The following is a 13,022-nucleotide window of genomic DNA, read 5'->3' as shown; positions in this document are numbered from 1 at the left end:
TTTTACCCTTCTTTATAGTTTATTCTGCTATGCACCTACATTGTTAAAATGCTAAATTTAGTAAATTGAGTTAGAAAAAGGACTGATGGCTCCGGGTACAAAAACAGCTTATTTTGTCAAAACAAATCTATATTGTTCACAAAAAAAGGTCAGTTTAAACTTTGTTGGCTATAGAAATAGATTGTAATCTCTTTGAAGGACAATAGTAAAGTATTGTGACAAACTTTAAATTTGTTATCTATTATTGTTGGCAAGTTTGTTTGTTACTCTAAGGATGGACTGACTTGCTTAAAGGGGTTGTAAAGGTGCAATTTTGTTTCCTAAATGGCTTCCTTTACCTTAGTGCAGTCCTCCTTCATTTACCTCATCCTTCCATTTTGCTTTTAAATGTCCTTATTTCTTCTGAGAAATCCTCACTTCCTGTTCTTCTGTCTGTAACTCCACACAGTAATGCAAGGCTTTCTCCCTGGTGTGGAGTGTCGTGTTCGCCCCCTCCCTTGGACTACAGGAGAGTCAGGACGCTCTCTACGTTGCAGATAGAGAAAGGAGCTGTGTGTTAGTGGGCGTCCTGACTCTCCTGTAGAGATCAATACTGTTCTATAGCAACTGCAGTTTGTTTCAGGAACCCCATAAATTATTTGCTAATATCTCATGCTATGTAATATGCCTGATATAGCAGTAAAAGTAACTTACTTGCAGCTTCTTAGAATATTATTGTAGAATTCAATCAAAACATTTAGATCATTCCAACAGTTACACAATGTTGCTGTAAAGGCTAAAACATTATGCCGTGTGCATTTTTCTCAAAATCAGTCAAACCTGTTAATTATTGACTGTCAGCTTTATGTTTAACTGGCATTCCTATCTGTTTTACTTAAAGGGCTACAAGCCATATAAAACACACCATTGTAAAAACGAAAAATGAAAATCTTATTTTTTTTTTTCTGTGTAGCACAATTGCATTTACACTAAATGTAACATATCAACCATTATTCTGGGCATTGGGTATGGCAGTAGCAGCAATGCTCATTTAATAATACAGGCAGCCCCAAGGCCATCAGCTGACATTGGTTTAGTAAAGTTAGTAATGGCTTCCAGGAATACATACACACACTTTAAACGTTATACTACAGTTTTCACACAATGTTATTATAATAAGAAACATAAAATTATGTATATACTTTTTACCGCAATGTTATCTAATTTAGAAATTCCTGGATCCTCTTCCTACAGCAACCGGCTTGTTGCACACGTGTTACAACCAGCATACTAAAATAGAAATGGAATCATAAGTAGGTAATACTATAGCTAAAGTTCAAAGAGTTCAGTATGAGCGGTATACCATATCTATTCCATGCAGAATGCCCGAATGTTTTCAATTGATCACAGTAAAGCCCCGTACACACGATCGGAATTTCTGATGGAAAAAGTCAGACAGACTTTTTCCATAGGAAATTCCGACCGTGCGTATGACCCATCGGTGAAATTCCATCGGAAATTCCAATGAATTCCATCAGAGTTTAAATATAGAACATGTTCTATTTTACTCCGATGGAATTCCGTCGGAATTCCGATGTGCTTTTGGCCGGGAAAAAGCCCAATCGTGTGTACGCGGCATAAGACTGTATTAGGCTCCATTCACACCTAGGCGTATATACGCCTGAAGCGCGACGCCACAGCAGCCCCTAATACGCTGGAGGGATGATTTTACATTGTCGGCTATGGAGATGGTTCACATCTCCATGCCGAACGCCGAAACGCCTGAAGCTCAAAACAAGTCCCGGACCTTTTTTTGAGGCGGCTTTCGGCGTTCGGCCATAGCCGACAATGTTGATCACCCATTCTGTGTATGTTACCGCTGCGTATTTTACCGCGTTTTGTCGCGGCAAATCACGGGACAAAACGCCGCAATTTGTCGCGGCAAATCGCAGTAAAATACGCCGCGTTCAGGTGTGAATGCAGCCTTATAGTAAATCTATGGTAAAAAGCTTTACATTTGAACCATTAATAAGCAGACAATTAAAGGTTTGGTTTACATGATGATTTTAAATATAATTTTATTTCTAAGTATCTAATTTAGAAATTATTTTAAAAAGATTTTCTATTTCTTAAAGGAGAGTCTCCATGAATTCTAGACTCAGACTGTAAGTTGGCCTCGATCTCTGCCTAAATTCATATTATTCCCTTCCTTTTAATGCCATGGACTCCTTCCCCTGTCAATCAGCTGTTCACATGTAGATGAGGAGTTATGTATGGATTGATTTGAATACTAACACCGATATGTGCAAACACTACCATGTGCTATACTTTAGCACTGTTGTTACCTTATAAAAATTTTAGGTCAGTACAGGTGCACATTAATATACAGGGGGTAAAATAAGTATTGCACGTATTACTATATTTCAAGGTAAATATGTTTCTAAAGGTGCTCTTGACATGTAAGTTTCACCACATGTCGGTAACAACACATGCCATCCATACATACAAATATACCAAAACTTATAAGTTCAGAAATTAAGTTATGTGTAATAAAATGGAATGACACAGGGAGAAAGTATTCAACACATGAAGAAAGGGAAGTGCAAAAAGGCATGGAAAGTCAAGACACCAGCTGAAATCTATCAGTAATTAGAGAGCAATCCTGCCCCTTGTCAGTGCAAATTAATATCAGCAGGTTCAGTCTCAACTGATGGCCTATAAAAAGGTGTCTCATTACCAAGGTTTCACACAAAAATCATCTCATGATGGGTAAAAGCAAAAAGCTCTCTCAAGACCTTTGCAACCTTATTGTTGCAAAACATACTGATGGCATTGGTTACAGAAGGATCTCTAAACTTTCTAAATGTTCCAGTGAGCACTGTTGGGACCATAATTTCGAAAGTGGAAAGAACATAATTTCACCATAAACCGGCCAGGACCAGGTGTTACTCACGGGATTTCTGACAGGAGTCAAAAGAATTATGAGAAGAGTTGTCCAAGAGCCAAGGACCACTTGCAGAGAGCTTCAGAAAAGACCTGAAATTAGCAAGTTTCAAAGAAAACAATAAGTAATGCACTCATCCGCCATGGCCTGTATGCACACTCAACACACAAGCTTTAAAGCTTGGGTCCATGAGCAAGTGAAAGCTTTGAAACATGGGTTCCTAATGCCTTGTACACACGGTCGGACTTTTGCCTGTGCAAAAGTCCGCCGTGGGTCCGTCGGAAATCCGACGGAAAGAAAGAGAACAGGTTCTCTAAAGTCCGTCGGACTTCCGAAAAAAAGAGTCAGATGGAGGCTACATACGGCCAGACTTTACTAGAAAAAAAAGCCTGTCTGTCTTTTTTTCCCAGAAAATCCAGCCCTGTGTAGGAGGCATTAGTCTTTGAAACATAGAACCGTGACAGCAGAAAAAGGAACAAGTGGTCTGCAGAGTTAAACATTTTTTGAGAGGTTTAAAGCTTTGGTCCATAAGCCAACGAATAGTGAGAAACTGGATCCAGTTTATAAAGTGTATTTAAATGCTAATTTGAGGACATTTAGCTTTAAAGCATTCTGTATCATGTACAATTTCCCCTTGTTTCATAAAATACTGTCCTTACCAGTACTGCTGATCTCCTTGAGCCTCTTTGTGGAAATTACTGTCTACATGTACTTGTTCCAACATTGGCTGCACATTATTACTCTGAACTAGCTTCCTGATGGTGAAACATTGATCATGCCGTCACAGTATGTTGCTGCAGGAACTTGTATTCTTCAAAAGAGGCATGTAACAGTGTGTCAAGACAGAAGCACAAATCAGGAAAGTTGTCACCCCGTAACAGGAAGTTCCTGAACAAGCACTTTCATGTCATGATTGCCTCCGTGCATTTTAATAAAACGAAAAGCAAGGGACAGGGAAAACTGTCCAGCAGCGCATAACCCCCAAAGGAATTGTTATAAAGCCCACCATAAAGCCTGTATTAAATGTAAAGATGTTAAAACAAGCTACATAATATCTCCTCAATCCATGTCAACTGCCTTCTGAAAAGTGATCCACTGCAGAGTGCAAAGCCTGTATAAAATGTGCCAAGTGTGGTGGCGATGACCTTAGTGGTATGAATAAAAGGTACTCAGGAAAATGCATGTGTGGCAATGTTCAAATCATAAAAGATAATTGAAGAAGTTACAAAGTAAAAACTGAAAGACAAAATATAAACCATGAGGCAGGTATCCCAATTGACTATACACATTGCCACTGATTACTAGATAGAAGGTGCAGCTTGAATATGCCATGGGTGATTGCTGTGACACTGTGAAAACAAAAAAGAAAAGACAAGCACAACCTCCATATTATAGTAAACAATGTGAACAATATTTATTAATGATTAAAAACACACTTTCAAAAGAGGAGACTGGATCTGCTTTGAAATCCCCCTGCTTCGGCCGTGAGCCAGGGGGAGACGAAAACAGGCAGGATGGAGAAAAAATCAAACAAAAGAGGGTGCACCAGCCTGGTGCATTATCCCACAGCATTTATTTAAGATCAACAAGTATAATACTCACAAGCATATGAATTAAAATAATTAAAATCGCTCATCCAGCTAATCATCTATAGCCCAACGGTCCTAGACTTGGCACGCTACAGAGTGCAGGGGGACCTCTCCGGGATCCTCAATGGCTAACGCGTTTCGAAGGAAACACCTTCTTTATCAGAGCCAAACTACACAAGTTCCTTCCACCGAATTTAAACTCTTATACACGACATGAGGGCCGGAGCACCTCCCCTTGAATGGGTGGGGACAAGTCAAAAAGAGGAAGGGGAGAAAGGGACAGGCCCACTGAGAGCAAAAACAGTGCAATGGCTGAGCAAAACATCCAGCAAAAGCTGAAGCTGCTGTCAAATGGAGGAGAAAAAAAACACATACAAATACATATACTGTATACATATGCACACTTACACACACATTGATCCAATACTACACTTATATACTCTGAATGAACAGAAGTACCCTGATGGAATACAGCAGCTAGCAGAACACTTTTCAATTTGCTGACACGTGAACTTTAGTGACACAATTGCCTATGTGCACATACCTATTGTATGTTCCACACAGGCCCCTGTATTCTGTGTCTGTAGGAATGGTGCTTCAAGTGTTTTTAGGACCAGCATATAGGTAGGTAGATAGAGATTCCCGAAGGGAATCCAGAATGGCATTCCAGGAATGTCTGGAACGCACACCAGTGAAACAATCAGGAAGTTCTGGCTGGAAATGCAGTCCAAGCCTCACTTCCAGTTGGCAGTGATATTACTTCAGGTCTGGTGATGTCTTCCATGTTGTGGGGGTTGAATACTAGAGGCAGAGGGAGGACACGGATTGCCATAGTACTGATTATGCTATATCTATATACAACTCAGAAATCTAGCCTAGATGTACAAGCAAAGAAAAATAGAAATAAATATCTGACAGCCTCCTAGCAGTAATAGTCGTTGCAGGGTCCCACAGTGCTACCTGTGCTAAATTTCATACCATTCAGATATATAGCATTATAGACCTAGCTGCCCAAAATCTCTGCATCAACCTAAATAATGTACAATATAACTGCATAGTCTATTCCATGGTGTATGATGCATAGGGGCTCAGTAGTAGAATTATAAGGCTCAATGGTACTTTGCGATACTAGCTACCATTAAAGCCTATAAGAGCTACTAACATATGTATAATAAGAAAATAAATAAATAATCATAATTAAAATTTTAAAAAATACACATTTAAATAAACATATAAGGAGAGAATTCTGGGTGCTCATTGCACTCATGTCGTGCTTACATAGAGCTTTTGGCAATACCCATACAGTAGAAGTAATCCATAGGAACTGTATTATAAATAAATATAAAATCCTAGTATGCCAAGCCAGTACTATAAACCACAGGCTCCTAATGTACCTATCAAAATAGGTTGGTAATCTATCAATGATAAAAATGAAATCATGAATAAAAGTAGATCATGTCATTTGCAGAATGCATTTGAAATGCATGCAAAATTAATAAAAATGCATTAGAATGCAATTTTATGCATCTGGCTTTCTATGAACTTTTATTGATGCTTGCAGTGGACGGCTTTCGTTTTTTTTTTTTTTTTAATACCTGTCAGGCCCCGTACACACGGCCGAGGAACTCGACGTGCCAAACACGTCGAGTTCCTCGGTGAGTTCAGGGATGAAGCCGCCGAGGAGCTCGGCGGGCCGCCTTCTCCCATAGAACAACGAGAAAATAGAGAACATGTTCTCTATTTTCTCGACGAGTTCCTCGGCGGCTCCATCGGGCCAAAAGTGTACAGACGACAGAGTTTCTCGGCAGAATCCGGGTTTGACCGAGTTTCTCGGTGAATTCTGCCGAGAAACTCTGTCGTGTGTACGAGGCCTCACACTTTTTTGCAAAATCAATATTTTGAAAAGTTTGTTTTAACAAATCTTGAAGATATTTACAGCTTGACCTTCATAAACCAGTCTAGAACTACAAAACACACATATATGAAAACAATTTTTTTGATTAACCCCTTCCCACTCAGGATATTGCTGATGTTCTATTCCCCCCACCAAATAGAGAATACATGGAAGGAAGAGGAGAAGAGGGGGAGGAACAAAGAAAAAGGGAGAGAAAGATTAAGAGAAAGAACAAGAAAGACGACTAGAGAGAGGGATGGGGGACAAGAAATTAGGATAGAGGAGTAGGAGTGGAAGGGACTCAGGGAGCGCTAAATATCTATGGGTTAAGGGTGCAAATTTCTTGTCTTGCCTTGGGTGCTGACAACCCACGCTACAAAAATAATTTTACTGTTAGGGCTCCCCACAACTTGAGAAATGTTATCAAGGGGTCACGTGGAATGGTGACAAATTTTGACCATTAAAAATCTCAATAGGCGACATTTAAAAATTTGTTGCCAGTTTTGAGTTACAGAGGAGGTCTAGTGCTACAATTATTGCTCTCACTCTACTCTTGATCGTGGCAATACCTAACATGTGTGGTTTGAACACTGTCGCGGGCGCGACTTACTTATGCATGTTCTTCTGCATGTGAGCTCGGCGGGATGGGGAGCTTTCAATTTTTATGTCTTATTTATCTTACTTTTAATTTGTTATTTTTACACTGTCTTTAAAAAAAAACATGGGTCACTTTTATTCCCGGAATCTGGACCCAGTCACCATCTGTAAAATAAAATCTCCAGAAAACTTTTGTCTGTTTTGTGACTGCTTTTCATAGTAGTAAATTATTACAAGGTTGTGATTATCCACTTAAGCTCTGAAAGGTTTTACCCCCTACATGACCAGGGCATTTTTTGCTAATCGGTACTGTGCTACTTTAATTGTGTGGTCATGCAATACTGTATGCAAATTACACTTTTATCACTTTTTTGTTTTCAATTTCTTTTTATTATTATTTTTTTTTTAATTATACAATTACATATACATAGTTACATAGTTAGTCGTGTTGAAAAAAGACACAAGTCGATCCAGTCCAACCACAAAAAAATAAAATAAACAAACATAATAAAAAACATAGCACAATCCCATACACCCAACTCCATACCCACAGTTGATCCAGAGGAAGGCAAAAAACCCCAGCAGAACATGATCCAATTTGCTACAGCAGGGGAAAAAATTCCTTCCTGATCCCCCGAGAGGCAATCGGATTTACCCCTGATCAACTTTACCTACAAATCTTAGTACTCAGTTATATTCTGTACATTTAGGAAAGTATCCAGACCTTTCTTAAAGCAATCTACTGAGCTGGCCAGAACCACCTCTGGAGGGAGATACCTTTCCATATTTGGAGATGAAATCTCTTTTCCTCTAGACGTAAAGAGTGCCCCCTTGTCCTCAGTGTTGACTGTAAAGTGAATAACTCAACACCAAGTTCACTATATGGACCCCTTATATATTTGTACATGTTGATCATATCCCCCCTAATTCTCCTCTTCTCAAGAGTGGATAAATGTAGTTCTTCTAATCTTTCCTGATAGCTGAGCTCCTCCATACCTCTTATCAGTTTGGTTGCCCTTCTCTGCACTTTCTCCAGTTCCCCGATATCCTTTTTGAAAACTGGTGCCCAAAATTGGACTGCATATTCCAGATGAGGTCTTACTAATGATTTGTACAGGGGCAAAATGATATCTCTCTCTCTGGAGTCCATACCTCTTTTAATACAAGAAAGGACTGTGCTCTCTTTGGAAACCGCAGCTTGGCATTGCATGCCATTATTGAGCTTATGATCAACTAAAACCCCCCGGATCCTTCTCCACTACGGATCCCCCCAGTTGTACACCTCCTAGTTTGTATGATGCATGCATATTCTTAGCCCCCAAGTGCATAACTTTACATTTATCAACATTAAACCTCATCTGCCACTAAGTCGCCCAATTAGACAGAGCATTGAGGTCGGCTTGTAAATTGGCGACATCCTATAAAGACGTTATTCCACTGCATAGCTTGGTGTCATCTGCAAAGACAGAAATGTTACTTTTGATCTCAGACCCAATATCATTTATAAAGATATTAAAAAGTAAGGGTCCCAGCACTAAACCTTGGGGTACACCACTGATAACCTTTTACCTTTCAGAGTATGAATCATTAACCACGACTCTCTGAATTCTGTCTTTCAGCCAGTTTTTTATCCATTTACAAACTGATATATCCAATCCTGTAGACTTTATCTTACACATGAGCCGTGTGTGGGGAACTGTATCAAACGCTTTTGCAAAATCCAAGTATATCACGTCCACAGCCATGCCTCTGTCCAGGGTTTTACTTACCTCTTCATAAAAGGAAATCAGGTTTGTCTGACAACTTCTGTCTTTCATGAATCCATGCTGTCTGTTGTTTAAATTGTTTTTTTCCAGCAAGAACTCATCCATGTGGTCTTTTATTATACGTTCCAGTATCTTCCCAACTATAGAAGTTAGACTAACAGGTCTATAGTTACTTGGTAAAGACTTTGGGCCAAATCCTCAAAAGGGATACGCAGGCGGAACTGCTGTTCAGCCTGCGTATCCCTGTGCCTATCTTTGGAACTGATCCTCAGAAGCAGTTTTCCAAAGATAGGCAGAAGATCTGACATCTGTAAGACACTTACACTGTCAGATCTTAGGATGCAGTACCGCATCCGCCGCTGGGGGCATTTCTCATTGAAATGCCGCTTTGCGTATGCAAATGAGGACTTACGGAGATCCACAAAGCTTTTCAGCTTTGTGTTTTCTGCGTAAGTTTACGTTTGAATACGTAAAATTAGTTCTGCTTTTACAAAGTGTAAACTAGTAACACCTTGTAAAAACAGATCTTTTTTTCGATCGCCGCGTTTTTTTTAAAATTTTGAATTTTTTTTCCCGGCGCGTAACTTTTTTTTTACCCGACGCAACTTTATTGTCCCGTCGCAATCCACAAAGCCTGACGTAACGTAATTTCGCGCGCTGCCCGTCGGGAAAATGACGTCACGAGCATGCGCAGTACGGCCGGCGCGGGAGCGCGCCTCATTTAAATTGTCATCGCCCCCTGCAGAAGAGGACCGCCTTGCGCCGGAGACATTTAAGTTACACGGCCTGAAATTTCTAGGTAAGTGCTTTGTGGATCGGGCACTTAGGTAGAAATTTTAAGTCAGTGTAACTTAAATGGGAAAAGATAAGTTAGGCAATATTTTTGAGGATTTGGCCCTTTGTTCCCTTTTTAAATATAGGCACCACATTGGTTCTACGCCAATCCAGTGGTACTATTCCTGTCATTAATGAGTCCCTTAAAACTAGATACAATGGCTTTGAAATTACAGAGCTCAATTCTTTTAGGATCCGTGGGTGGATGCCATCTGGTCCAGGTGCTTTATCCACCTTTATTCTGTCCAAATATTTCTGGACCATATCACTTTTGAGCCATTGTGGATTTGGGGCTGTGTCACTACTACATTTTGGACATGAGCTCCCCCATGCTCCATTGTATACACAGAGTTGAAGAAAGCATTTAATAAATTAGCCTTCTCTTTGTACCCAGTCACCCACTCTAAATTCTCAGAGTTCTCAGCTCTTCCCACTGTTGCCAACTTTTTGGCCTTTGATTACTCAAATTCTCTTTAAACATATTAATTTCCGCCATAGCTTGCATTTCTCTAATCTCGCAGATCCATTCAATTACTGTAGGACTTTTTGGTTTCTGCCAATTACAGATTATTATTGTCCTAGCTGCTATTATCATATGGCACAAGATATCTCCTCTGATGGCTTTCACTAATCCTGGCATAATAGATAGTATTGAGATGTCGAAACTAGATTGAGTATCAGATCCCGACACCTTTTGATAATTATCAAATATTTTAAGCCAGAAGTCCTTCACCATTGGGTGCTTATACCATATATGCACCATTGTACCTTTTCCCCCAAAACTCCTCCAACATGTTTCTGAGTTATTTCCATTTATCATATGCAGGTCACTTGGGCACCAATACCATCTTATCATAATTTTTTTATTTCTTTCCTGGTGTTTAGCCACACTAACTAATTTGTGAAATGAGGTTTTCTATTTCCTTTTCCCATTTTATAGCTGTTAATTTCTTAAGGGAACCTGAAGGAAGCAAGAGCTAATATACATTTGATAAATTATGAGTCGGTTTCTGTTCCTGTACTAACAGTTGCTCAAAATTGGTTAGCGATCTATTAATTAAAGAAATCTGTTCCATAGATCCTATATTTGTATGCAATTGCTGGGACTGCATCTATTTGTGCTTATGTTCAGGCCCCATGTCAGATAGCTGAGGAATATTGGCCCAATCTGTGTGGAGAGGCATTTTTTTTTAACATTAAGGCTTCATTTCCACTGGCGTTTTTACAGCCACTGTTGTTAGCCTTTTTTACAGCTTAAAAACGCCTGTCCATGTTTATTTTGTTAAAAAAAAAAAACATTATTATTATTTTTTTTTTTGTGTGAGCTGGAGCTCAAAAACGCCGCGGTAGCGTTTTTGAGCGTTTTCGCGTGTTTTTGAGGGTTTTTTAATGTCTGGCGTTTTTACAGCTCTATTGCTGGAGCCACAAAACGCCCTGGTCCCACGTTTTTTTTACAGCTCAAAAACGCCTATGCCATTTGCAGCTCAAAAACGCCTATGTGGGAATGATGCCATAGAATAACATGGACAGGCGTTTTTAAGCTGTAAAAAACGCTCAGAAAAGTGGCTGTAAAAACGCCAGTGGAAATGAAGCCTAAATCCCAAACCTTCAAAGTTGATGACATAAAAAGTGTCAGCTCTTTTTTCCCAGGTTGAAATTAAGGTTTAATCCATGGGAGTGAACTAAGTTTCAAAGGGGGTAATATCCTCCTTCAAAGTTACCCATTGTTTGTATTTTACATTATGAAACCAATCCATAATCCTAATTATGGATGTTCCCCATAAATATATTGTAAAGTCTGGAAGGGCGACCCTCCATTTTTTTTGTGTCCTAATTAGGGTCTCTCTTTTTATTCGTGATGTTTTATGAGCCCAAATAAAACTTCCTATAGCTTTACGTAGCTGTGCCATTAAATTAACCAAAGGGATCAAAGGAATTGCCTGAAATACACACAGCAGCTTTGGAAAAATATACATTTTCATTATATTGATCCTCCCCATCCATGAATATACCACCTTGTTAAGGACGCAGGAAGGCCAGCCTTCTGGCCCACTCCTTAACAACTAGCTATTCTTCACACAGAATTCAAATTGGTCAATCATTTTTCAACCAATTCTAATTGTTAAGCCTCGTACACACGTACGGGTTTCCTGTCGGGAAAACTGCCATGAGAGCTTTTGGCCGGGAATCCCGGCCATGTGTATGCTCCATCGGAGTCTTCCCGACAGGAAAACTGCCGGAAAAAAAAGAGAACCAGCTGTCGTTTTTCCCGCCGGGATTCCCTGGCGTTTTTTAAGCCGGAAGTTTTTCTATGGGAAAAGACTGCGGTGGAGCATACACATGGCCGGGTTTCCCGACCAAAGCTCTCATTGCAGTTTTCCTGTGGAGAAACCCAGTCGCGTGTAGGGTACAGGCATCATTCAGATATTAGTTTTTTCAGCCGGCGATTCCCTACACCATAAGAATGATCATAGAGGCTGTTCCGCCGCTTGATTGTTCTTACGGTAGGCATCCCCCCCTTCTGCCGCCCTCCGGTGCTTCTAACGACTCACCGCTACGATCAAAGCCAGGATCGTTTTTTTATTATTTCAGGTTTCCCAGCCTAGAGGTGAGATGTGGGGTTTTATTGACCCCATATCTCACTGTAAAGAGGACATGTCATGCCATATTCCTATTACAAGGGATGTTTACATTCCTTATAATAGGAATAAAAGTGATCAAAATTTTTTTTGGGGGGGGGGGAAGTGTCAAACTAAAATAAATAAAGTAAATTGAACAACAATTTTATTTTATTTTTTTAAAATGTTTTTAAAGTGCCCTTGTCCCTGTGTGCTAGCATGAAGAAGCCAACGCATACATAAGTCCCGCCCACATATGAAAACGGTGTTCAAACCACACATGTGACATATCGCTGTGAACGTTAGAGCGAGAGCAATCATTTTGGCCCTATACCTTCTCTGTAACTCAAAACATGTAACCAGTAAAACAAAAACGTTGCCCTTGGGGAATTTTAAGTAGCGAAGTTTAGCGCCATTCCACGAGCGTGTGCAATTTTGAAGGGTGACATGTTAGGTATCTATTTACTCGTCGTAACTTCATCTTTAACATTTGGCTAACTTTACCGCTTTGTTTTTTTTAAAGCACAAAACATTTTTTTTCCCAAAAAAATGCGTTTGAAAAATTGCTGCGCAAATACCGTATGAGATAAAAAGTTGCAACAACTGCCATTGTATTCTCTAGGGTCTTTGCTAAAAAAACATATATAATGTTTTGGGGTTCTATGTAATATTCTAGCAAATAAATCATGATTTTTACATGTAGGAGAGGAATCTCAGAACACCTGAAGGTGCTCCCTGCATGTTGGGCCTCTGTATGTGGGCACGCTGTGTAAAAGTCTCACACATGAGGTATCGCCATAC

The 13,022-nt window shown here is 39.8% G+C and overlaps 1 protein-coding gene across 6 annotated transcripts in view; it reads right to left on the bottom strand.

Annotated features, from left to right (window-relative positions):
* The window catches only part of LOC120937006 (isoaspartyl peptidase/L-asparaginase-like), a 63,422-nt gene extending 58,272 nt beyond the window's left edge, over positions 1–5,150 (bottom strand). The window contains exons 1-2 of one of the 6 annotated variants that reach the window (XM_040349899.1): positions 5,057–5,150; positions 1,182–1,269 (exon numbers count right to left, since the gene is read on the bottom strand). Coding sequence is in view for 1 of the 6 variants with exons in the window: in XM_040349896.1 (XP_040205830.1) it covers positions 5,057–5,132 (76 nt within the window). In the remaining 5 variants the exon portion in view is untranslated. Of the gene's footprint in view, positions 1–363; positions 390–693; positions 804–1,181; positions 1,270–2,932; positions 2,949–5,056 lie in introns of those variants that run through there. The other 5 variants (XM_040349898.1, XM_040349900.1, XM_040349896.1 and 2 more) reach the window with 5 other exon arrangements.
* Between the last annotated feature and the right edge of the window lie 7,872 nt (positions 5,151–13,022).

Source organism: Rana temporaria, chromosome 4 (genome assembly GCF_905171775.1).
Source record: "Rana temporaria chromosome 4, aRanTem1.1, whole genome shotgun sequence".
NCBI classification, from domain to species: domain Eukaryota; kingdom Metazoa; phylum Chordata; class Amphibia; order Anura; family Ranidae; genus Rana; species Rana temporaria.
Note: the sequence above shows the minus strand (reverse complement) of the source record. Positions and strands in the feature narration are given on the sequence as shown.